We start from the raw sequence: 24,569 nt of genomic DNA, 5'->3' as shown, positions 1-24,569 counted from the left end.
GGGTGGCGGCAATGGAAAAGAAACCTGCCATGAGTAACTACTTAAGGGGAAAAAACGAAATTAGGAAAGAAACCATTTATGATAACTCAAAGGGAAGCTCATTACTTTTCGAAGCGAGATCGGGATGCCTTAGAACACGCACCTATAAAGCGAGATATAAGAAGGAAGAAGAAACATGTGCTTGCTGCGGTAAAACTAGGGAAACGACGGAGCATATTTTATTAGAATGTGAAGACGTCTACCCAGCGGTCGATTTAGGCACCACTGGCCTCCTTGAAGCCCTTGGGTTCAACGGGAGCAGTGGTAAAGCAAACAGGTCCGCAATAGACATCAGTAAGAGGCGATTGGAGGATTGGTGGAAGAAAAGTAGGGAAACGACAAAAGACGGAGACGTACAAAAGCACAGTTCGCAATAGGGTATCAGAAAATTTGGACGTGGTAGTTCATAGCGGTTTTTTTTTTTTCATTGGTGAACCTAGGTAGGATATTAGGCAGCATAGTAGTAAGAGCTTGGTGGCGCAAGCCACCGCCCCGTTCCAAAGGGGACGCTCATAACATCCATCCATCCATCCATTCGCAGCGCCCCCTGGGCAATGCAAGAGCCCCATAGCTCAGATACTTTGTCATCCTTGCCATCGTCACCTGCAAAACTCTCAGAGCATACTGTAGTGGAGGCAGGATAGTAAGAAATTTTCCTGCATTATAATAATTGCTCGTCTTTTTGTGTGTTACCCTCCATTAACACGAAGAAGCGAGTCATTTACTCCTTCAAGCGAATCCGCTAAGCAGTGTGTGTGTGTGTTATACTTCGAACACTAAAAAAGTCATACTAAGTTTTCTGGAATCGCTTCACTACAAATGAAATATTTACCCAAGCGGGCATCATTTGCAATAAAACCAAATCATTACATTCACGAATCAAACTAACTATATCAATTAACTTCTTATGTACACTTTATAGCACATGTTTATATTAGAAATTTGAAGGGAATCGCCATAAACCTTGAATTCCGTGTTTCCACATTTCCAAATGACTATGTGGACCGATATAGCTGGCGTCAAATTATTCGTTCAGTTTACCTCATTACGAACGTGGCATCGTGGCTTGTGGTGCAACCCCCCTGTGACTTAATAGGTGGCGTAAAATAAATATTTGCCATACCGTGCGATGCAGCGGTCTTTATATCGCCCCTGCTGAAGTGGCAATGCGCCCAGTCGGGTGTTTCGAAAAGTGCCAATCGGCATCGGCCGGCGGGAAGAGAAAAGCGCGACCGCAGCTTCATTTTGCACCACCCCGTCATGTCACGAAGAGGTTGGACGGCTGCAGCAACGCTTCGCGGTGCCGCGTGCGTAATCACGTAAACTGATCGAATTTGACTCCAGGTATTTCAGTCATAGATGGTCATTATGAAACGTGGAAACAAGTAAACATGTAAGTTTACGACTTCCCTTCAACTTTTCAGTGTAAACATGTGCTGTGAGGTTCCTAACCAAGAAGTTAATCACAGTAACTATTATTTAGTGAATTTGTTACATTGGTTGTTTATTGCAAATAATGTCCGCCTTATGGGATAATTTCTTTGTAGTGACGTAATTCGAGTAAGTTTTGTACGACACACTCACTCAGATTCTCACTTGCTCATTCACTCAGCCTCTCTGTATATGCAGCTACGCGTTCTTTGCCGCTTAACAGTTTCGCACTGGAAAAAATAAGTCGCTAACTGCGGTTCCTGATGATTCGGAGAAGACTTGAAAACCTCTGGCAAAAAGAAGAATGATTATTCTGTGCTGGTCGCTCGGCAATTGTAGGAGTTCGGTCTCTCTGTTCCACCTCTTTTTTTTAAAGTCACGACGCTATTGGCAACTGCCTGATAGATGGCTGCCGCCGTACTGCTGGAATTCGGGATCTGTCCGAGCTAAGTCGTGGGATGGAGATGGGCCAACGAGCTGGAGGCGGGTTGCGTGACCGGGATTCAGGCTCGACGCGCTAGGAGCGCATCTTGTAAGCCTGCCGCTCGCTTCGTCGAATGTTCCTTTTCTTCTCCCCTATATATACATTATTTTCCCCTACATATTTGTAGGGACAGTACTATACGTAAGCGTCTTTCCTCTCTCCAGCCGTCATTTGTCGTGCTTTTGGAAGTGACTGTTGAGTTAGCCGAGTCGAGTTGCCACGAGTGGGTATGTTTTTTTCCAATTGCGAAGCCGGCATCGTCCTTTGCGTCTTGGGAAGCGGAGGCTCAGCGGGCGAGCGCCTGACGAATGCGTGGCGCGGCTGGACGCGAGAGGTGGCTCAGCCCGGTGACTCCTCACTCTCGCCTTCGCAAGTTGGACGCGATGTTGTCGCGCACCCGTTTGGAATGAGAGCGCGGCGCACGCTCGGCGCGCCACTGCGGCTCCCGCGGGAGAGAGGAGAGCTTTGTTTTCCACTTTGCAATTCTCGGGGTTCTAGTATACTCGGCGCGTCGTTCCGTGCTCGTGAAAGAAAGAATAAAAGAAAAAAAAAATGAAAGGAAGAACATGGATGTCCGGCTAAGCGGAATCGATGGTCATTCGCCGGCCAGGACGGTGAGGAATGGCCCTTGGGTGTCGGCCCACGACGCGATCTTTTCTTCGAGACCCCTCGATCGTGTTTAGGCTACGGCTTGCCAGTCTTCCCCTCTCCACCTTTTGGTCCGGCGGAACCAAGAGCCTTGTCACATCGGCGGACCCCTGATTCGAAGATGCTTTTGCTGTCTCGCTTCGCGCTACGTGGACCCAGATGGCGTCGCGATCTCTCTTCTTCCCGGTATAGTCTCGGTACGCCGATCATTTGATGTCATATAGTCTCATTTAAACCGTGCACTGCTGTGGAAGCTAGAGGAGACTTCAGCCGACAGTATTAGCGTTACTTCTAGCACGTAAGTACTACCCGTGAATAACCGGTGTAGAGGTGTTGGCTGATCATGGTGCCCAGCGGTAGCCAAGACACCAGCAAGAGCCATTCTCACTTTCTGACAGCTCCGTGAATAGTTTGTCCGCGTCTCCTCTGGCTTCCACAATACTGCACAGTTCAAGTGCGACGTGGGGAAGAGTGCCTGATCCTGCTTTGTATGCGATTCTACACGGCTACTTGACTGTCTTTTGGCCAGTCCAGCAGAAGATTCCCTTCGGTGCCGCACTTCGGACGTGTACTTGGGAGGAAAAATGGCAGAACCATTGGACAAGCGGGCTATAAGCCGTCGATGTAAGTTTGTTGCGTCCCAAGTTGTTCCCACACAAAATGAAGAATTTGGCGTTTTGTTTCTACACGCAAGGTTGCTACGCATGCAAAAAATTTGTGCACAAATTTTTGTGCACATTTTTGTGCACGAAAATGCGCCACGCACGCGCGCACACACACACACACACACACACACACACACACACACACACACACACACACACACACACACACACACACACACACACACACACACACACACACACACACACACACACGCACACGCACACACACACACGAATTAAGTATGCCAAAGTAATCGCACAAATAGTGGATGCGGCTCGAGAAGTGACTTCTCTTGTTCTCTGGTGAAATGGCGCAAGCCACTCATCGGCCATGAATCGGGCGGTGTAAAGGCTGTTACTACAATTTTTTTAGAAAGATAAGGTGAAATGAAGTAAGTATCATGTAAATATGTGAATTAAAATTTGACTTGTCCTTGTAAAACTAGGTAAGGACAAAAGCATCACGTGATTTGTCTTGTAGCCGTGTCACAGTTCCGTCTAAGCTAAATTTAATGTTCTCTTTTTATAATAATAATAATAATAATAATAATAATAATAATAATAATAATAATAATAATAATAATAATAATAATTAGTAGTAGTAGTAGTAGTAAGGGGGGGAAATCCGCTGAAACTGCTTTCTCGCAGTGGGTCTGTGCTATTTCATCTGGAATACGAGAAAATAAAAAAAAGAAGAAGCTCAGCTTGTGAGCTGCTGTGTATGGATGCTAACACCGTGTTCTGAATTCCACCATCTTGGCTTCCCATGGAATATTAATTGGTGTCCTTCAAGGCAATTGGAAGTATCTTTTACAAAATTGAGATGCCGTATACCTCCTCTAAATTTTTACTTACACAGGTCTGGTCTCGCGACGTCCCCTCTATGTTCTTATTGCAGTGCACCTGAAACTATCGAACATTATTTTCTCTCATGCCGCCGCTTTCTAAGACAAAGAACAATATTAGAATACTCATTTACCAAACTTGGCCTATCACTAACCTCGACAAACATTCTTTCTTTTGGGGCAACTTCACTGGGAACCAGCCACAGGGATGCTTTTCTTGCTGTTTACAATTTTATTAGAGAGACAAAAAGAGTACCTTGCTGATTTTCTACAATTATCCATAGTTTCTATTACTTAATTCCTTTACGTTAAATTATTTTATCAAAATTCTTACCAATACTTTCATTGCAAGTCTAAATTACAGTTCTATCGTCCCACGCTCCACTATTCAAATCTAGTTTCTCTATACTTCTAACCTTACGGAAAACCGCCTGCTTCTTGGCCAATCCCCCATAGTGGGTACGCGCCACTGTCTGGGACACAAGACAAGACAAGACAAGACCGTACGCAAAAGCCAGAAGAAGGCGCAAATCACATCGCACATGGGCGCGTTCCTTGCTACAGAGGTACCCGAGGTATGGCATACGGTCTCGTATATTTAGTTAACCCAACTTGTTGCGTAATAATTGCCAGTTGGTCGGTAGGATAGCGTGAAAGAGCTTTTGTGTCGGTATGCCCGTATATTTTGTCATTCAGGGGAAACATTTGGATGCGGTATTAAGATTTTGGTGGGCCAGTGGCCGAAATGGAATACAGATTCGAATAGCTTTACGTTATGGCGCCCAAGTTCTGTAAAATTCAAATGCCGCTATTGTTCGTTCAGCTCTTATGTGGCCATAAATGTTCTGGTCGGCTCGCATGTGTTCCATTTTCCGATGCGCTAATGCTAACTTTAAAGGCTGCGTCACTCACTGCCATTCATTTGGACGGGGTCGTGTGTTCGTTGGCTCGTCGCCACCCAATGCAGTCAGGGGCGCTGTAACGTAAAGCTATTCGAAACTTTTCTGTTCCAATTCTGCAATCAGCCCTCCATGATTGGTCAAAAACATATCGGGCCACGCCCACTTCGCCTGTCTATCACGCGACGTCACGAAAGTAGCGATAGCTCCCTATCTGATATGGCATGCGCACACTGATTATGCTTGATTAGACCGAACAAAAGAAAAATAATTATTTCCGAATCGACTCTTTTTCACCATTAGCCCCTTGCTATTGGTCAAAAGTTCTTGGGCGGCTCCCACTTCGTCTGTCTTTAAGGCGACGTCACAAAACTTCGAGAACTCATCGCGTCAAAGTGAATTACGTGTACCCATTAAAGATGCATTAATATGTCGAACAAAACAGATTTTATTTCTAAATAGCCGGAGAATGCCCCGTACCGAAAGGAATAGACGATGGCTGCTCGCCGATCGCTCAGACACTAGCTACTCGCACCTGCCGAGAGTACGGATTTATTTGCATATAATAACACTTTTCGCGTGGAAGTATAATGTTACTGAGCCCTTGCGGCATGTTTGCGAGATCGCTGTGCCAACTTTGCTAAGAATCCGTTTTAGCGGCATTTTTAACCTTTCGTTGCACGCCGCCGCGATTTTCAACCAGCCACCGCAAACTAAGTAAGGGGAAGCGGACCAATCGCAGGTTCCAGCACTACCCTCTTCATCTGGTTATTTATTTTCACTACGCTGGCTCGGCCCCGTCGAAAGCATCTCCACTTGAGCGCGCTCCTCGCCTCTTGCCAGCCAATTAGATAAGAAAAAACCGTCAATGTAGGCAACGTTGTGAAGCCAATGTGACCTATAAACGAGACGAGCGTTCGATTGGGCTGTTCAGACAACGCTGTGGGCCACCGCCCGATGCTTGCGTCGGCGGTTACGCAAATTTGACGTCAGGAGATTGGAACAAAAACAGATTGAAATAGTTTTACGTTATAGGGCCCCAGATCGAAAAAAAAAAAAACTTTTTTGCTCAGAGAGATTGAGCAGCACCAAGTTCTGGTGTCAAGTGCATTCATTGAACTGCTCGTATCCCTCTTGTACTCCTGTGACCTCCTCTGGCTTAAAAAAGAAAGGTGTAAATGAAAGAAAAGGGAGTTGTAATACTAAGTTCACCTGTAGGGGACCACTGGCAGTCACTTGACGTTGGCTGTTTATGAGCGATACAATATTGGAAGGGAGGGCTTTGCATCACTCAGCTCGATACCTGGCTGACAGAAAGAGAATACTTTATTAAATAAAATATGAAGTAGAAGCCATCACTTCATGACCTCGCTTGACCTCGCATTTCAATGCTGCTGAGATAAATTCCGCCATGTAAACTTGTTCCAGACATGTGATGACTGGAGTCAGCCATTCGGCCGTGGGAGTAAAGGAGGCCAGTGAAGTGGGTGCTGTGAAAGCGGTAATAGAGGGCATTGTCATATTATACATGCGCGATGTTAGAGTCTCCTCCGCGCCGCTGAAAATGTGTGAAAAATCCTCAGTCACTAGTTCAAAGGGCAAGTGTATCCGTGCTGGCATTCGTAATGTGTTTGTTCATGTCGTATTACTGTGCCCTGTTCACATCTCTAGTTTGGGGAAAGCTGTGGATAGACTCTTCTTGCTGTTCTGTAGGGCATCAGCTCTGCTGGACTTTTCGCGCTTTCATCTGGATTTAGCCCGGGCATGCTGGCATTCTGGCGTAATGAGCTGCAGTCTCGAAACATATTGAGTGCCAGGGCGCCTCTCGCGTGGTGCGCGTGTCTAGTGCACTGGTTCGCCGCGGCGCTTTGCTTGAGAGTGCCGGTAATCACGCACCTGTGAGCTGCTAAACTAGCGACATGCGCAGTCTTAATGATAATTACATGGGGTGTATTGTCGATGCCCTTTCGCTTTAAACTATAGTGACAGCCACATCGAGAATCGCAGTAACTGTCATTGGACAGGAAAACTGTTCGCTTTCATCACGAACGATATCTACCAGTTCTACGGTTAAAGTTTTAAGGACCCTTGGGGGAATACGTGTGGCACTGATAAGTAGGTGCGTATTTGCGCCGACTGGTTACTCGAGGATTGACGTGGTGAGACAGTTGACCGAGTTGACTCCGCTGCCCTCCCCTCATCGCTCGAAGACAGTTTTCTTGAGCTTGAAGAGGACATTCTCTCGCTGTGCACTGATGAACATGCTGGTCTCACACACAAGAAACGCGGTTGAAGGCGGCGTATGGCACACATGCCTATATGTTCGTCACGGTTCAAGCGACGCTGTGCAGTATACGTGTCGCGCGCGCGCGCGTGTGTGGCATAAAGTTTTTTTCTCTTGGCGCTCAGGGCGCAGAGGAAAATACATGTTCCTGCCAAGACCTATTGTTCTTCGACGCTACAGCGGATGTCATTTCCGGAAAGAAAGACGGCTATCAGCTCCATTGGCTGACATTGGTTATGGTTTCATTGTCTGTGTCCTCATGTGGTTAAGTGACTAATAAAAAAATCAACTCCTCGCTGATCCACTTATTCGTGCGTTGCGGTTCATTGCAGTCAAACGGTCTCTTTTACAGCGAAGCTGTTAGCCTCTGGGTGGTTGGCATTTTGCGTGTCCGTCCGTGAAGAAAATTATCAGCAAAGGCTCATACCCCCCTAAGCGAGCAAAAATGCAGTGGCTCATCGCCTTCGTAATATAGGTGTTACAAGCTCTCTGCTAAGTGAAGTGAACAGTGCATACATTCATTAGAATCACGCACACAATGTACAGAATAGCATACGTTTCAAGAAAGAGAAAGCTCAACACAAGCGTCTGTCATCATCAGTAACGGCTCATACCTCCATAAGCAAGCAGAAATGCAGTGGCTAATCGCCCTCGTAATGCAGATGATACAAGCACTCTGCTAAGTGAACAGCGCATACATTCATTGGAATCACGCATACAGTATAAAGAACAGCGGGCTAAGAAGTGAACAGTGCATACACTTATTGGAATCACGCATACAATATACAGAATAGCATACGTTTCAAGAAAGAGAAACCTCGACACAAGCGTCTGTCATCATCAGTAATGGCTCATACCTCCATAAGCAAGCAGAACTGCAGTGACTAATCGCCCTCGTAATGCAGATGATACAAGCACTCTGCTAAGTGAACAGCGCATACATTCATTGGAATCACGCATACAGTATAAAGAACAGCGTGCGTTTCAATAAAGAGCAAGCTCAGAACAAGCCTCTGTCATCATCAGTAATGGCTCATACCCCCGTAAGCAAGCAAAAAATGCAATGGCCCTTACTTTATTAAAGAGGCTACAAGCGCTCAGCGAAGTGAAGTGAACAGTGCCTACATTCATTGAAATCATCCATACAACACACACAACAGCACACGTTTCAATAAAGAACAAGCTCAAAACAAGCATCCGAACCATCTATAAAGCATTGCATACCCCGCTCAGCACTTGTAGTGATGGTTTTGCAACAGCTTTGAGGGACGACCACTTTCGCAGGGCTGGATTGGCGGGGCAATTGGTTCTAACGTTAACTGCCGTGAGAGTCAGACGTAGGTTGGCGCTTGCTTCCGAGGTATTTCTTGGTGCAGGGCCGTTGTCAGCAGAACAGTACGTGAACTGCGCGCGGAGCACCACAGTGTACTGGCGCTGTGCACTGACTAGGTGGCACTGCAAGCTTGAACGGGAAGGGATGAGGAGCGAGGAGAAAGTTCGTATCAACAAGGCACTGAGGCAGAGGTGCCCTTTATCCCCACTGCTGTTTATGATGTACATGGTGAGGATGGAGAGGGCGCTAGAAGGAAGTAATATCGGGTTTAATCTCTCATACAAACCTATGTCGTCACATGGGTAACTCGAACTTCTTGTAATTCAAAACGCAAACGGTGAACTGCTGCGTAATTGATTTATTTCTTACTTCTGCCACGTTCATGACAATTCAAAGGGGGTAATGTAGTAACAAAAGAAACTGGTAACCGGAATGCTCTCCTGCGTAACCACTTTGTGCAGCAAGCATTCAAATACCTTCGGCAGATATAAATTGCGAGTTTTCTACTCGCGGAAAAAATGAAGAGCAGCCGCTAACATATACTGAGGCGAAATTTCCGTCTGCACGTCAACTAGCATCAATCGGCCAAGTAGCTTCGGTTTCTTACAACATCGCAGAAAAATGCGCCGCGCCAAACCAAAAAAAGACATTCACTCGAAAACAAGTGCGGAAGATTTTTCGCTTCATCCTATGTGCTGTTTTGATAAGCACAGCGCTTGTTTCTTCATAACGACTGCAGAAAAAGTGTGCTTACCTCTTGTTCGCTGGGAAACGGAAAAATTTCGTCCTTGTATTGCTTCCCGAGTTGACACATCACATAGCCGCGCAGCAAACGTTGTTTCTTTTCCGCAGTATTTCCGACATTGCTGGAACATTGGCAGGCACAGAAAGAAAGTTTTAAACTACAGATCACACGAAAAAACGTGCACGTACACAGAAAGCGGCAGCAGCAGCAGACGACAAGAGTGGCAACCGAAGAGGGAAGAGCGAAAGCGCCGCCCGTTGGCGCAACGAATGAAGCGACTAACTAAAGGTGCCGCAAAAGGAAATAGCGAAAAGCACATTTTATTTCTACACATCATCACTTTATTGTTTTGTTGATTGAAAATATAGAGCCAAATATGCAAAAGTTATTGGGTCTTCCTTTGGCTACCAGTGTTATGGCGACGCTTTATTGCCAATACCGAAACTAGCCGCTCCACCCACTGTCAAAGTTACTAAAGCATGCTCCTTACTAAAGTTCGAGTGGCTTTATGTGGGATGTGTGCTACCACACGTCTTAAAAGGGTGCGCTCACATTTCTTGACACCCATTTAGGAGCGTAGCCCAGGAGGGGGGAGTGCACACCGAACACGTATGCTCGTCTGCCAGGGAAAATTCTTGTCTCACTGCACCGATTACGTAATCTATTCTCGCTTCAGATTAAACCACTCTCCAAGCGAGAGAAGTGTCATGTAGATTTTGTGTACATGACACTTGTGTACATGATTTTGTCTACATGATCAGCATGACACCGCCGTCATGCTGGTCGCTTCTGCTGATGGCGCTTTTCAGTGACTCGAATGCGAGACACTGCTCAAAAAGTATTCTCGCCAGGGCTTGCGCCTGTCTCGGTAGCGGCACAGAGGCCGGCGCTCGTCAAAGCGCTTTTCGAGCAGTTCTATGAGGGCTCTTATCCACTATTGCAAGGCGCCAATGGAGGGCGAGACAAAGTTCTCTTGCCTGTGGTGACGAGAAACGCGCACTTTGCTCGAAATTGTTAAGTCAAGCCTTCCCTTGTCTATAGCAGAGCTCTCGACTGCGACAACGTTCGTCCCTAGTCATGTAGGGCTCGCTGATCGTGCCTTTGCAGAAGAGGGTTCGGCAGGTGGCGTCGCGTGGGGTCTTCACCGTGTGGTGCCCTCGCGAGCCTTATTGTTCCACCGCACGACACCTGTATATAGTCGTTTAACCTGCCACTTGATCGCCTCCGCTGGCCCAAGTGTTACGTCATAGGCGTCGCTTGTCCTTCCCTCATTCCTAGCGTGGGTCATAGGGGTGTCCTTTCGTCTGAAGGAACGAGCGCATGGCTCAGAGAGCGCTCCACTGCGGATGTCGCGAGTACACCGTCTCTCTCTGCGTGCGCAGGTGTTCGCGCACAAGTCTGCGATGCAGCAGCACTCGCGCGAAGCCCACCGGGGCGACCTGAAGCCGCACCAGTGCACCCAATGCCTCAAGTCGTTCTCGTCGACGCACCAGCTGGCGCAGCACGTGCGCATCCACACGGGCGAAAAACCGTACAAGTGCTCCTACTGCGAGCGCCGCTTCAAGCAGCTCTCGCACGTGCAGCAGCACACGCGCCTGCACACCGGCGAGCGGCCCTACAAGTGCCATGTCGCCGAGTGTGGCCGGGCATTCATCCAGCTGTCCAACCTGCAGCAGCATTTGCGAAATCATGACAGCCAAATGGAACGCGCCAAGAGCCGACCCTTCCACTGCAACATATGCGGCAAGGGCTTCGCGTCGGATAGCAGTCTGCGGACCCACAGATCCAAGGTGGGCATGCATGCCTTCCTCCTCAGCATGCGCGACACTCATCTCCGCTCTTAATGGAGTGTGCATGCTCTGTAATCGCCATACTGCGTTTCCGTTGGTTGAGCGGACGTGATGGGTGATTCCTGTGAACGCGTTATTGATTGTTTTAAGCTTAGACCCTTTGTATAACTCCACGTTTCCTTCTTTTCTTTATCAGCCTCAAAAATTACTGTTCTTGTTATGTTTACACTCGAACTGAAAAATGAAATACAGTTGTGCTTCAAACATTCATTTCTTGGGTAGTATCGACCGCAATTAAGGACTGAATCAGTGTTCTAAAAATGGATAAAAAGGCACTAAATTAAACCATCTAAGCTTAATTTTTGGCATACAGGTTTAAATGGTCGCATAGACTACTTTTGAAGCGGCAGCTGCAGTAAAACCTCGCTATAACGAAGTTGCTTCGGTACACCCGTCGCTTCGTTATAACGATTGCCCTCCCTCACGGCCGACATTAGCCGTTTGGGAAGGCTGCGGTGTGCTGTCAATAACCACTGAGTAAGTCGATGCGAACCCCCGCAGCGCACCGCCGAAGGACCGCGAAAAACGTTGTCTTCCGCGTCTTTCACAGCGCTTTCTATAGTGCAGCTGTAAACGGATATCCTTATGCTCGTCGTCGAGCTCGCTTTATAGCGGCCTAACAAGTTCCGTGAGCGTGCCGGCGGAGCGCTGCAATCATCTGATTTCGCATAACGCTCGCGGCCGCACGCACGCGGAAACACCAGAAAAGCGTTTCTTTGCGCTGGTGCCCAGTGACAAGCGTTCCTCTGATCGGTAGAGTGCCTGCATGCGAGGAGGACAGCGTTCAGGCGCCCTACTGATCGGTAGAGCGCGCGCATCAAGGCAGCCTAGTGAGCCCCCACCGGCGCGTCAAAGAAATGCAGGTAAGTCGAGCGATCGCCGAAAGCATGAGCAGTCCATGCATATGGCATTCATTTGTAAAGTTCCATTTCATTTTCCATACTTATCGTTCATCACGCCGAGTGTCCGATCCCAACGTGTGTCCTCCGACAAATGGCGATGGACAAAGGGCGACCGAACAAACGGGGGGGGGGGGGGGGGGGGGGTAATTGCGGCTGCGGCTGTGTATGGCGCGGGGACAGAGTTCGCCGAGTGCTGATAGCTTAGCGTGCGCTGTGTTCTCGCCGCTTAATTAGTTCGCGATCCAGTTTCTTTTTTCTTTTTTTGTGGCAACGTACCTACAGCGCGGGGCTTAATTTTTCTAGGTAATTAAAAGGACTGTCTACTGCTCGGAACATGCCTTTTGATTGTGGTGGCAGTGAGAAGATTGTGTGTCATAGCGATGGAAACAAGCATGCTTGTATCCCACAAACAAAAAATATATTTTTAATTTGGCTCTGAAAGTGGGTGCAGGAAAAGCATGTAGCGTTGCTCGACACCAAAACAGCGCAAATAATTCGTTTACCGTCACGTAACCAAAAAGTAGCGCAGGGAGTTATTTTGCTTGTATACTATACCGGGTGTCCCCGTTAACTTGGACCAACATTTTTTAAAAACACGTGGAGCTCTAGAGAAATCGTACCGACGGCATAGTAGCGGCAGTCGCGTGTACTTACAGCCAGTATTTTCTTTTAATCATGAAATATTAATTGCATTAAATGCATTTCGTGCTGAAGTGTGCCTGGTTGTTTTTTCCAATAAAAAACAGGAGCCCGCGAAATATGAAATAGATGCGCGCTCGCAAGCCACTACTCTAGCGCCGCCAAGCAACCTTTGAAAGACATACGGCTGCATTCGTTTATCGCCGCACCGTATTAGGATTCGTCATGTAGGATGGCTCGAGAGGTTTCGCGACCGAACTAGCGTGGTGCGATAAGCGTCAGCATCTGCGGACGCAAGAATGTTGTGCTCGATCATGAAGCACTCGGGATAGCTTTAACCTTCGCGTATCGTGAAACAAAGCTACAAAAGAAATTCAACCAATTAAAAAATATATACAGTGCGGGAAAGAGCACGAAAAAAAGAAAAAGAAATATGGCAGCTCTCGGAAGAACAGAAAAGAGCTATCCAGGTGTTTATTTCAATAAAAAATAAACCAAAAGCACGTACACTTTTAAGCAAAATTACACCCTATTGCCACACAACGATAATCGTCATCTGTCTGGTCCGCATTTCCTTTCTTTAACGCGGCGAGCCCGGTACTTCCCAGCAACGAACGGCATGCGTGTTATCAGCGTTAGCCATCCGCGAGGGCCTACACGCAAACCAACCATTGACGATCCTCACGGATTCCCAGCAGGCCTGTCGCAACTTCCTACAGGGTAGAATTGGAAGACCTGCTGCACAAGTCCTAGCCGGAATACTCAAGGAGGACTCTGAGGACTTCACCACCCAAACCATCATCTGGATACCGGGCCACACTGGCATCACGGGCAACCTGCAAGCCGACAGAGCAGCTCGAGGATTCGTACATAACCGAGCACTCATCACGCCGGCTGCAGAAGACCTGGACCCTGTCGACCTCGAGTATTCAGCCATCGTGAACTACCACAGAGGGCGTCGCTTGCGATATCCACCACCCCATCGAAACCTAACGACAGAAAAAGCCGCTGCCTGGCGTAGGCTCCAGACAGGCACTTACACGAACCTACACATATTACATCGGATACACCCCACAGCTTACAGGGACGAATTCCCATGGTGTGGGGACACACCAACCCTATACCACATTACGTGGGAGTGCACACTACACAACATAGAACACCCAGACACGAACATAACGAGGGAGCAATGGGAGGCACTGCTGTCCAGCTCGGCCCTCGACGACCAGCTCAAGCTGATTAAGAGAGCTGAGAATATGGCAAGAGCCAGCGGAGCCCTGGACTAAGGGCCCCGACCATTAGCGGTTTTTCTGATTATTATTTTAATAAAGTTTATCTATCTATCTTATCAGCATGACATAGCATTCCCGACTGGAAAGTAGCGGGCGCGGCGTTTTCAAGAAAGGAAACGCAAGCAAGGCAGATGACGATTATTATTGTGGGACAAATATACACACCAAAGGGTGCAACCTTTTTAAGAGTGAAACATCCAAAGGTGCATTTACCTTTTCTGTCTCTTGAACTCCAGAAAAGAGGTAAAACAAAGCAGTTCCTTACCTATTTCTATCTTTGTCGCAAGCTTTCTTTATTTAGGGATTGGATGAAACCATGAAGCTGCGTTAAACAGTCACGTTTTCCATCCGGTTTGAGCGGTTGTCTTCTATTGCCACTTCTAGCACATACTCAAACAGGTCACCGTCTGAAGCAATACAGTACTTGCATCTTTCCAACACTTGTGCTGTTGCAGCTTTCAGCAACGACGTTGGAATCTCGCGGCAGGCTCTGCTTACTTTTGCCTGTAGGGCGTCCGGTGTGGTATAGTTTCGCTGCTATACACGTTGTTGGAATCGCACCGCTGGCCCGAGTTGTTGGGGTCTCGGTGCTGACGCCCGTTATTGCCAATGGGTCGCAAGCCCCAAGGGTAGCGTTGGCCTGGCGGCCTGGGGCACTGGAAGCATCCGAAGGTCCCGGCAAAGCATGAGAAGACTGGTAACAGAACAACTTGTTTATTCTAACATAGCAAAAGAGCGGCCGGTCAGGTCGACCGAAGTGGAGAGACGAGAGAGCACGTAACTCAACAGTACAAATCGGAGCCTCTCTCTTGGCGTCCGGGGGCAGCTGCTCTTATACTCCCGGCGTCGCGGTCCAAAAGGGAAGGAGGGAAGGTCACGGGATGAAGGTCACGGGACGGCGCAGCAGGAGCCCACGACGGCGCGAACTGTCGGGCCGAGAGACCTGCTGAACCGAGTGTAGTGACGCATCGCCAACCTTCACCCACACGACGGCGTGAACAGTTGAGCCGAGAGACGTCCAGGCTCCTCATTCGGGGAACTCCGCTCCCCGGCTGCCGCGCTTTGACAAGCGAGGGCACACACACACACACGCACACACGAAGACACGTGGCACTGAAACACGCCTGGACACGCTTGGCGGGTAGGCGTTGCGGCGGTGTCGAACAGGCCAAAATGTCCGCCGTTTTGAACAAAGCCCCGGCGTCCGTTGCATCCGCGCCGGCATTACCGCGCGTTGTAGGCGAAACGTAACAGACCGCCCCGCCGGGGGAAGGAGATCCCGATGGTCAGGGGACTGCATCCGCTGTCCGGAGGGATGTCGCTCGATGATGCTCATAACCGAAGTTGGGCGTCCTTGGGCGTTTCTTGAGCGCAGCGCACAGAGAAGGCCTCGTTCTCACGTTCAGGTGCACACAGGACACTGCAAAGTGACTTCGGGAGAGTTGACATTTTTGTTCTCGTTTCCGGCAAGCGTTAGAACCACGCCAAAAGTCAACCGCTCAGTCAGCAAGCACGGCACAACCCTCACTAAGCCCTGCCAGGCTCTTTCCCCTTTTTTACTGCTGCCTAGTTCCTTACAGTAGTTTAGCAGCACTCAGAACGCGTCCACAAATCGGAAAATTGCACTAGAAAGCACATCATCACTTTGAAACACTACACAAAAGCAATAGGTTAAAAATCCTGCCTCAGGAAGAAAAACATCAGTAACAAGCAATTTTGAGGCTGATTCCCACGTTAGGGGCTTCGACTTAAGCCATCGGCGTTACCGTTGAGACTCCCCTTTTTGTAACGCACCTCAAAGGAATATTGTTGCAAAGCGAGGCTCCAGCGCAGGAGGCGGCCATTTTTGGGAGAGATGGTCTGCAGCCATTGGAGAGGGCAGTGATCCGTCTCAATGATAAACCTCGAGCCAGCTAGGTAACATGACAATTTCTGAACGGCCCACACGATACACGCACACTCTTTCTCGGTGGCGCTATACGCCTGCTCACGACTCGTCAGCTTACGACTAGCATACAGGACGGGGTGTTCTACTTCTCCATTTTCCCGTTGGCACAGTACAACGCCCATGCCTCGCTCACTAGCATCACACTGAACAACGAACCCTTTTGTGTAGTCGGGCGATCGTAGCACAGGCTGGCTTGTTAGGGCGCTCTTTAGGGCGCTAAAAGCTCTTTCCTTCGTCTCATCCCAGACGACTGTTTGCGGCTCTGTCTTTCTTAGAGCATCCGTCAAGGGAGCCGCGATATCCGAGTACCTGGGGATGTACCTCTGATAGTAGCCGGCGACACCTAAGAACGACCGAATATCGGTCTTCGTGCGCGGTTGCGGGAAGTCTCGCACAGCGGCCACCTTTATTTCAGAGGGGCGGCGACGACCCCGACCAATCACGTGTCCGAGGTAGACAACCTCGGCCTGTGCTAACTGGCACTTGGGAGCCTTGACTGTCAAGCCCGCATCGCGCAGGCGGGTTAGCACTGCCCGCAAGTGCGCCATATGTTCCGGCCAGGATGCGGAGAATATCGCTACGTCGTCTAGATACGGTAAAGCGAATTCTTGCTGTCCCCGCAACACTTTATCCATGAGGCTTGAAAAGCAGTATGGCGCGTTCTTCAAACCAAAACTCAAAACTTTAGGACGGAATGTCCCCATTGGTGAAATGAATGCCGCATACCTACTAGCCTCTTCTGTAAGTGGAACCTGCCAATAACCCCTGACAAGATCTAGGGTGGAAATAAACTGAGCGCTACTCACTCTCTCAAGGCGCTCCTCGATGTTAGGGATCGGATAAATTTGATCCTTAGTGATGGAATTAAGCCTGCGGTAGTCGACGCAAGGACGAGGTTCCTTGCCCGGTACCTCAACTAAAATCAAAGGGGAGGTATAATCACTCTCACCCGCTTCAATAACACCGAGCTGTAGCATTTTCTTTACCTCAGCCTCCATAATATCGCTCTGGCGGGGTGACACCCGGTACGCCTTGGATCGTACTGGCTCTGGGGAGGTAAGTTCTATGTCATGAGTAAGGACAGAAGTCCTACCAGGCCTCTCAGAGAACAGACCTTGAAACTCTTGTAAGAGCTGGTGTAGTTCGGTTTTCTGCTCAGGCGACAGCGATGCTTTACTTATTAAGTCACTAATGACTTGATCGGTGTCTTTCCTGTTCGTCACTGAGCCTAGTCCCGGAAGCTCGACCGGAAGCTCTTTGGGCACGTTTACCATCATGCACACCACTGCTTCCCGTTGCTTATAGGGTTTGAGCAGATTACAGTGGTAAACTTGCTGTGCTTTCCGCTTTCCTGGCAGACTCACCACGTAGTTAACGTCCGACAGTTTTTGAACAATCCGTGCTGGGCCCTCCCACTGCACGTCGAGTTTGTTCTTTAGCGATGTGCGCAATATCATGACCTCATCGCCCACCTCAAAACGACGGGCCCTGGCTGTCCGATCATAATAAACCTTGGCCCTCTGCTGGGCTTCTGCCATTGCTTCACCTGACAACTCCTGTGCCCTTCTTAAGCGTTCGAGGAGCTTAAGCACGTACTCTACCACGACTGGGTCGTCGCCCCTGCCTTCCCATGATTCTCGAAGCATGCGAAGCGGAGATCGCAGCGAGCGACCGTACACCAGCTCAGCTGGCGAGAACCCCGTAGCCGCATGCGGCGCGGTTCTTAAAGCAAACATCACTCCAGGCAGACACAGCTCCCAGTCAGTTTGATGTTCAAAACACAATGCTCTCAACACGCGCTTCATGACGGAGTGGAGCTTCTCAACGGAATTCGACTGGGGGTGGTGCACTGAGCTGTGTAACAGCTTTACCCCGCACCTTTCGAGAAAGGCTGTCGTCAAAGCGCTAGTAAACACTGTACCCTGATCTGACTGGATTTCTGCAGGAAAACCAACTCGCGCAAATATGGACAGTAGTGCATTGACTATCTCAACTGAGTTGAGTTCTTTAAGCGGCACTGCTTCAGGGAACTTTGTCGCTGGGCAGATCACAGTCAAAATGTGTCGGTACCCCGTGGCTGTTACCGGCAGAGGTCCCACTGTATCAATAACGAGCCGTCTAAAAGGCTCCGTAATGATAGGTACCAACTTCAACGGCGCCCTCGATTTGTCCCCTGGCTTGCCCACCCGCTGACAGGTGTCGCATGTCTTCACAAAGTGGTCTGCGTCCCGAAAACACCCTGGCCAATAGTACTCCTGCAAGAGACGGTCCTTAGTTTTCTTAACTCCTAGGTGTCCGGACCACGAACCCCCATGCGACAAGCGCAACAGATCCTGACGATAGCATTGAGGCACGATCAGCTGATCGAACTCCACTCCTCTGCGGTCTAGATACTTCCGGTACAGGACCCCACCTCTTTCCACAAAGCGAGCATTTTTCTTGGCGATACCTTCCTTGATAATGCAGCGTATGTTTTCGAGGCTGCCATCCTTCTTTTGCTCGGCTATCAAAGCCGACCGGCTGACTTTTAGCAACCTGTTAAGTCCGTCTGACGTAGGCGCGATGAGCAAATCTGGAGACAGCTCTTCTAACTTTCCCGTGTCGGGAATTTCCTCTCCAGTATCTGCTGCCTTTAACGCTACAGGCTCAATTTTATTCAGTTCGGGCGTGCTCTGAATACCAGCTTGCTGCGCCTCTGACCCTTTCTCATCGTTCAACAACGTCGGCCCCGCAACTACCGCCTTTGCAGCGAGCTCCCGAACCTTCGATCTGGTTAAGGCCTGAACGCTAGCCTCACCAAACAAAAGCCCCTTCTCGCGCAGGAGGTGATCGGACCTGTTCGAAAATAGGTACGGGTACTGGGGGGGCAGCATAGATGACACTGCGGCCTCCGTCTCAAGTGCTCCGAAAGGTCCTTCAATAAGCACTTTTGCTACCGGCAGACACACGCTATGAGCTTCCACTGCTTGCTTGATCCATGCGCACTCGCCCGTGAACATTTCGGGTTCTACGTAAGAGGGGTGAACTACATCCATTGTAGCTGCGGAATCGCGAAGCACTCGGCACTCTTTCCCGTTCACGAGGAGGTCTCGCATGTAAGGCTCGAGAAGCTTCATGTTCTCGTCAGTGCTGCATATAGACAAAAACACGACTTGTGTTTTTGTTTCTGGACACTGCGCCGAAAAGTGACCCGGCTTCTGGCACGTATAACAAACGCGCGCTTGCCTCGTCTCGAACCGCTTTCTGCGTTCGGCTTCGGTTGCCGCCGTCTCCTTACGTTCGGTCGGACTGCTTTCACTCGCATCCGCGCTACGTGTGTCCCCCTTTGCTCTCATGGGCGTGAACTTTGGCCTCTCAAACTTGGAGCCAAATTCACCCTTTTGACCGTCCTTAGCTCCGCGAGCCCGACGCGTCACAAACTCCTCGGCTAGCTCAGCGGCTCGAGCCACCGTACTAACGTCTGGCCTATCCAAGACCCAGTACCGCACGTTCTCAGGTAACCGACTATAAAACTGTTCTAGCCCGAAACACTGTAGAACTTTCTCGTGGTCACCAAACGCTTTCTCTTCTTTGAGCCACTCCTGCATGTTTGACATAAGCTTGTACGCAAACTCTGTATATGACTCACTTTTGCCTTTCTCATTTTCCCGAAACTTCCGACGGAACGCCTCCGCTGACAGCCGGTACTTTTTTAGCAGACTCGATTTCACTTTGTCGAAATCCTCTGCCTCCTCTCTCTCCAAGCGAGCGACTACGTCGGCCGCCTCGCCGGGTAGCAAAGTGAGCAAGCGCTGTGGCCACGTTTCCCGAGAGAACCCCTGCTTCTCGCACGTTCGCTCAAAGTTAACCAGGAACAAACCAATGTCCTCTCCAAGCTTAAACGGCCGCATCAGGTCAGTCATTTTGAACAATACTCGTTCTCCTGCACCGTGTGCCTGACTTCCATTACGAGCGCGTTCCATCTCTAACTCGAGACGCTTCATTTCCAAAGCGTGTTGACGGTCGCGCTCTCTTTCTTTCTCTTGTTGCTCTCGTTCTATCTGTTCTTTACGTTCGCGCTCATCTTTCTCTTTCTGTTCTTTAAGTTCACGCTCCTGTTTCTCTTTTTGCTCTTTAAGTTCGCGCTCCTGTCTTTTTGCCGTCTCCCTCTCCTCAATGGTCTCAAGGCATTCCGACAGCTCGTCATCCTCAGCTTCTAACTCAAGAATAGCCCTTAGCAGTTCTGGTTTTCTGAGTTTGTCTGAGACATCCAGACCCAACTCTCTCGCAAGCTCCAGCAATTTCGGTTTGCGCAACGACTTCAAATCCATGGCTGCTCTGAATGCTGCTTTCTCTACTGCCTACTATTGTCTTGCCGCAAACTAACCCGGTAGCAACGACAACCACAATTACCAGCTCTGTTTCTAACACTAACAAAAGCCTGGCAAAACTCAGAAGAAGAAAGTCCCGCACTCACCAAACCTCGCAGCCAAGACTTCAGCGCAGTCGTTCCGCTGCAGGCAACCAGTCATCACACAGGGCTCGTTGCACTGCTCCCGGATGGTCGTTGTGCTGCTCAGCATACAGTCAACCGCATCTCTTCGCTGCTGGCCTCCGTTGTCGCGATCTCACCGCTGGCAACCAGATGTTGGAATCGCACCGCTGGCCCGAGTTGTTGGGGTCTCGGTGCTGACGCCCGTTATTGCCAATGGGTCGCAAGCCCCAAGGGTAGCGTTGGCCTGGCGGCCTGGGGCACTGGAAGCATCCGAAGGTCCCGGCAAAGCATGAGAAGACTGGTAACAGAACAACTTGTTTATTCTAACATAGCAAAAGAGCGGCCGGTCAGGTCGACCGAAGTGGAGAGACGAGAGAGCACGTAACTCAACAGTACAAATCGGAGCCTCTCTCTTGGCGTCCGGGGGCAGCTGCTCTTATACTCCCGGCGTCGCGGTCCAAAAGGGAAGGAGGGAAGGTCACGGGATGAAGGTCACGGGACGGCGCAGCAGGAGCCCACGACGGCGCGAACTGTCGGGCCGAGAGACCTGCTGAACCGAGTGTAGTGACGCATCGCCAACCTTCACCCACACGACGGCGTGAACAGTTGAGCCGAGAGACGTCCAGGCTCCTCATTCGGGGAACTCCGCTCCCCGGCTGCCGCGCTTTGACAAGCGAGGGCACACACACACACACGCACACACGAAGACACGTGGCACTGAAACACGCCTGGACACGCTTGGCGGGTAGGCGTTGCGGCGGTGTCGAACAGGCCAAAATGTCCGCCGTTTTGAACAAAGCCCCGGCGTCCGTTGCATCCGCGCCGGCATTACCGCGCGTTGTAGGCGAAACGTAACAACGTGATCTTTCACGTAGCCCCACAAGAAGTCCAGCGGTGTCATGTCCGGCGACCTTGCAGGCTAGGGTACAGGTCCGTGCCGGACAATCGACTGTCCAGGAAAAAGCTTGTCGAGCCACGCTCGAGACTGACTACTACTATGCGCAGGCGCACCATCGTGTTGAAACCAGATGTTCCTAACGTGTGCAAGTTTAACGTTGCAAAAGATGTCGTTCACGGGACCCTCGAGGATGTCGTTGACGTAGCGTTGCGTCGAAATAGTGTATCATCAAAAAAGATGGGTCCGATGATGTTGCCATCAAAAGTACCGCACACCACATTAAACGACCACTGGTATCAGTGTCGTGTTTGTGCCAGACAGTATTGCGCGTTGCGAAGGTTAACTTGTGCGTTTCTCGAGAAATTAGCCTCATCCCTCCAAAGCACGTGAGTGAGAAAGTCCGGCTATTCTAAACATTTCGTGAAAATCCAATTGGCGAAGTGAAGTTTGTTTTCAAAATCTCGGTCTTCAAGTTTTTGATGAAGATGTACATGGTACGGGTGCATATGACCTTTTTTTTTTTAAAATCCTCCACACTGCGATCGAAGTGTATTGGCTCGCATCAAGGTCACGCCGTTGGGAACTGCTGGCGATACTTCTCGGAAGGGTCGTTCGTACTACTTCGCGCTCTGGTATACGCGTTCAGGCCGCTCAAACGGTGTTAATTGGATATGACATGAATTTATGCCTTACCGATAGATTCATTTCTTTCTCTTCTTTACTTCATATTTTTTAATGCCGCTCGGTGATAGCGCGTGCATTGCGGCCGCAGTGTCAGTTTTCATTCTACTATGCTATTTAATTGCACGGTTCCCTTTGGGGAACACGTGTTCTTCAAGCAGTATGTATCTCTCGCGTGTATTTTTGTGCGTATAGTTTTCCATCAGTAGGAAAAACATATGTAAACTTCTTGCTCGCCGCTTCAAACAAATAAAACATATCTGCCTTATCTAGTGCCCTTTACTCAAATTTACTGGGAGTATTCTTATAGAAAAACGAGAACCAAAGAAAACTGCACTGCAACATCCCATTCATGTTTTGTGTTCCTCGCGTAACACAATGCAGAGTAATTGGTAGGGGTTCTTTTATTGCGGTCGGACCTCGGGCGCCGAAAACAGTTGTAGGTAGCGATTATACGTGCTAATCTTTGGCCCGTAAGCGGTGTGAAATTTTTTGTCCGGCCCATGCTTAACAACAACAACGAAAAAAAGAAAAGGCGGCGCGTTAGCCTAATTGCTACAAAGTGGATACAACCTAAGAAAAGTTTACACCCTTTGGGGTGTATATTTGCCACACTACACTAATCGTCATCTGTCTTGCCCGTATTTCCTTTCTTTAACGCTGCGAGCCCGGTGCTTCCAAGTCACGCTCGGCATGCGCGTTATCAGCATGACAGAGCATTTTGGATAGAAAAGTAACGAGCGCAGCGTTTTCAAGAAAGGAAATGCGGGCAAGACAGATGACGATTATTGTTGTGTGGCAAATATACATCCCAAAGGGTGCAAATTTTTCTTAGAGTGTATGGCGTTGCGCGTCTAAACTCGAGCTCACGGGTACAAACCAGGTCACGGAATTCGATGGGAACGAAATGGAAAAACATTCGTGTACTTCTCTGTAGGTCCACGCTAAAGAACCGCAGGTGAACTACACAGGGTGCCTCGTGCTCATATCGCCAGACGTAAAACGCCAGAATTTTGTTAATTAAAAAGTGCAAAGCCACGGCGGCCGCATTTCGATGGGGGCGAAATGCGAAAACACCCGTGTACTTAGATTTAGGTGCACGTTAAAGAACCCCTGGTGGTCGAAATTTCCGGAGTCCCCCACTACGGCGTGCCTCATAATCAGAAAGTGGTTTTGGCACCTAAAACCCCACAATTTAATTTTTAAAAAGTACAAAAGAAGGAGGTAACTGCTTCCTTCGGCTTTTTTCAGGGGTGTAAACGAAAGAAAATATTCTCGAATGTGATTTCTGAGAAAAACATGTTGCGCTTACTTATATTTCATAACTAAATTTAATGCCGTTCCCAACTGTACATCCGCTCAACTAAGCAGCTTCTGTATTATAAAGGGCTGCTTTCATTTAACCGGTGCAGTATAATAATAATAATAATAATAATAATAATAATAATAATAATAATAATAATAATAATAATAATAATAATAATACAATAATATAATAATAATATAATTATTCTTAATCATAACAATAATAATAAGAACATAGGAACAATAAGAACAAGAGCGCCTCACTGGCGCTCTCGGGCCATACCCTTGTGCCATAAAACAGCACATATCATCAATAGCATGGCTCACATACACGTAGATGTATCTGTAGATCTGCTGTGTTCGTTGAAGGAGGTAAGTGTCGTATCATTCGGTAAGTGTCGTACCACATTGGGCACCCAGTTTTAATAGGTTGCACACATGATGATACTGTCAAAAAATGTTTTCTTTGCCTGAATCAAGTTAGCAGATTTACAGGCTGGCCCAAAGCGGGGTGTCTATATTGAATGAAAGCTAGGAACTTGTTCATCAGAATCGATTAGCACCCGTGCGCTAATTCTCCCAGGAACTGGTGCACCTCTGCGCAACAGCCACGACGCTCCAACAGCACAATAATTCGGAATAAGAGATCTCACTTGCGTCGGCCCCTCACCTTCGAGACTTCAAAAGTGCTGTTGTGCTTTACATTCAAACATAAACGGCTATTCGATAATTTTTAATAGTGAATTCTGAAGTCGAATACCATTTGAATAGAAAATACTATTCGATTAGACTATATTGTAACGTAGGCTGGAGACGGAGTGTTACAAAAGAGAAGTTTCTCTTTAATGGCGGGCCAGAAGAAGAGCGTGCAACTTACGCACTTTATCGTCTTTCATGGCGCCGACCTTTGCGCGCGCCGTTCTGCGGTGCGGGAGCCCCACATCTTTGTGTCAATTGCCCCCATGCGAAAAGCGACAGTCTCGGTCGCGTCACAAAGGTCTTTCAGCGACATAAGAAATGGAGCTTCTCAGGTGCATCTCGGCGTTCACGTACGCGCATAGTATGGTTTCATGCGCACTACATGAACAACTTCAGCGCGAGGACGACGACGGAGCGAACCGGGGTCAGAACTGCAGGGAACGACTTCGTAGGTCACGTCACTGAGGCGGCGCGTAAGCTTGTAGGGACCAAAATACCGGCGGATCAA

General features: G+C 48.9%; 1 protein-coding gene across 1 annotated transcript in view; it reads left to right on the top strand.

The window, feature by feature from the left end:
- LOC126520583 (uncharacterized) overlaps nucleotides 1-24,569 on the top strand; it is a 155,959-nt gene that overhangs the window by 93,751 nt on the left and 37,639 nt on the right. Inside the window, exon 7 of the mRNA XM_055065578.1 lies at nucleotides 10,756-11,163. Coding sequence (XP_054921553.1) covers nucleotides 10,756-11,163 — 408 coding nt within the window. The remainder of the gene's footprint in view (nucleotides 1-10,755; nucleotides 11,164-24,569) is intronic.

Source organism: Dermacentor andersoni, chromosome 3, assembly GCF_023375885.2.
Source record: "Dermacentor andersoni chromosome 3, qqDerAnde1_hic_scaffold, whole genome shotgun sequence".
NCBI classification, from domain to species: domain Eukaryota; kingdom Metazoa; phylum Arthropoda; class Arachnida; order Ixodida; family Ixodidae; genus Dermacentor; species Dermacentor andersoni.
This window is presented reverse-complemented; position numbering and strand designations above follow the sequence as displayed.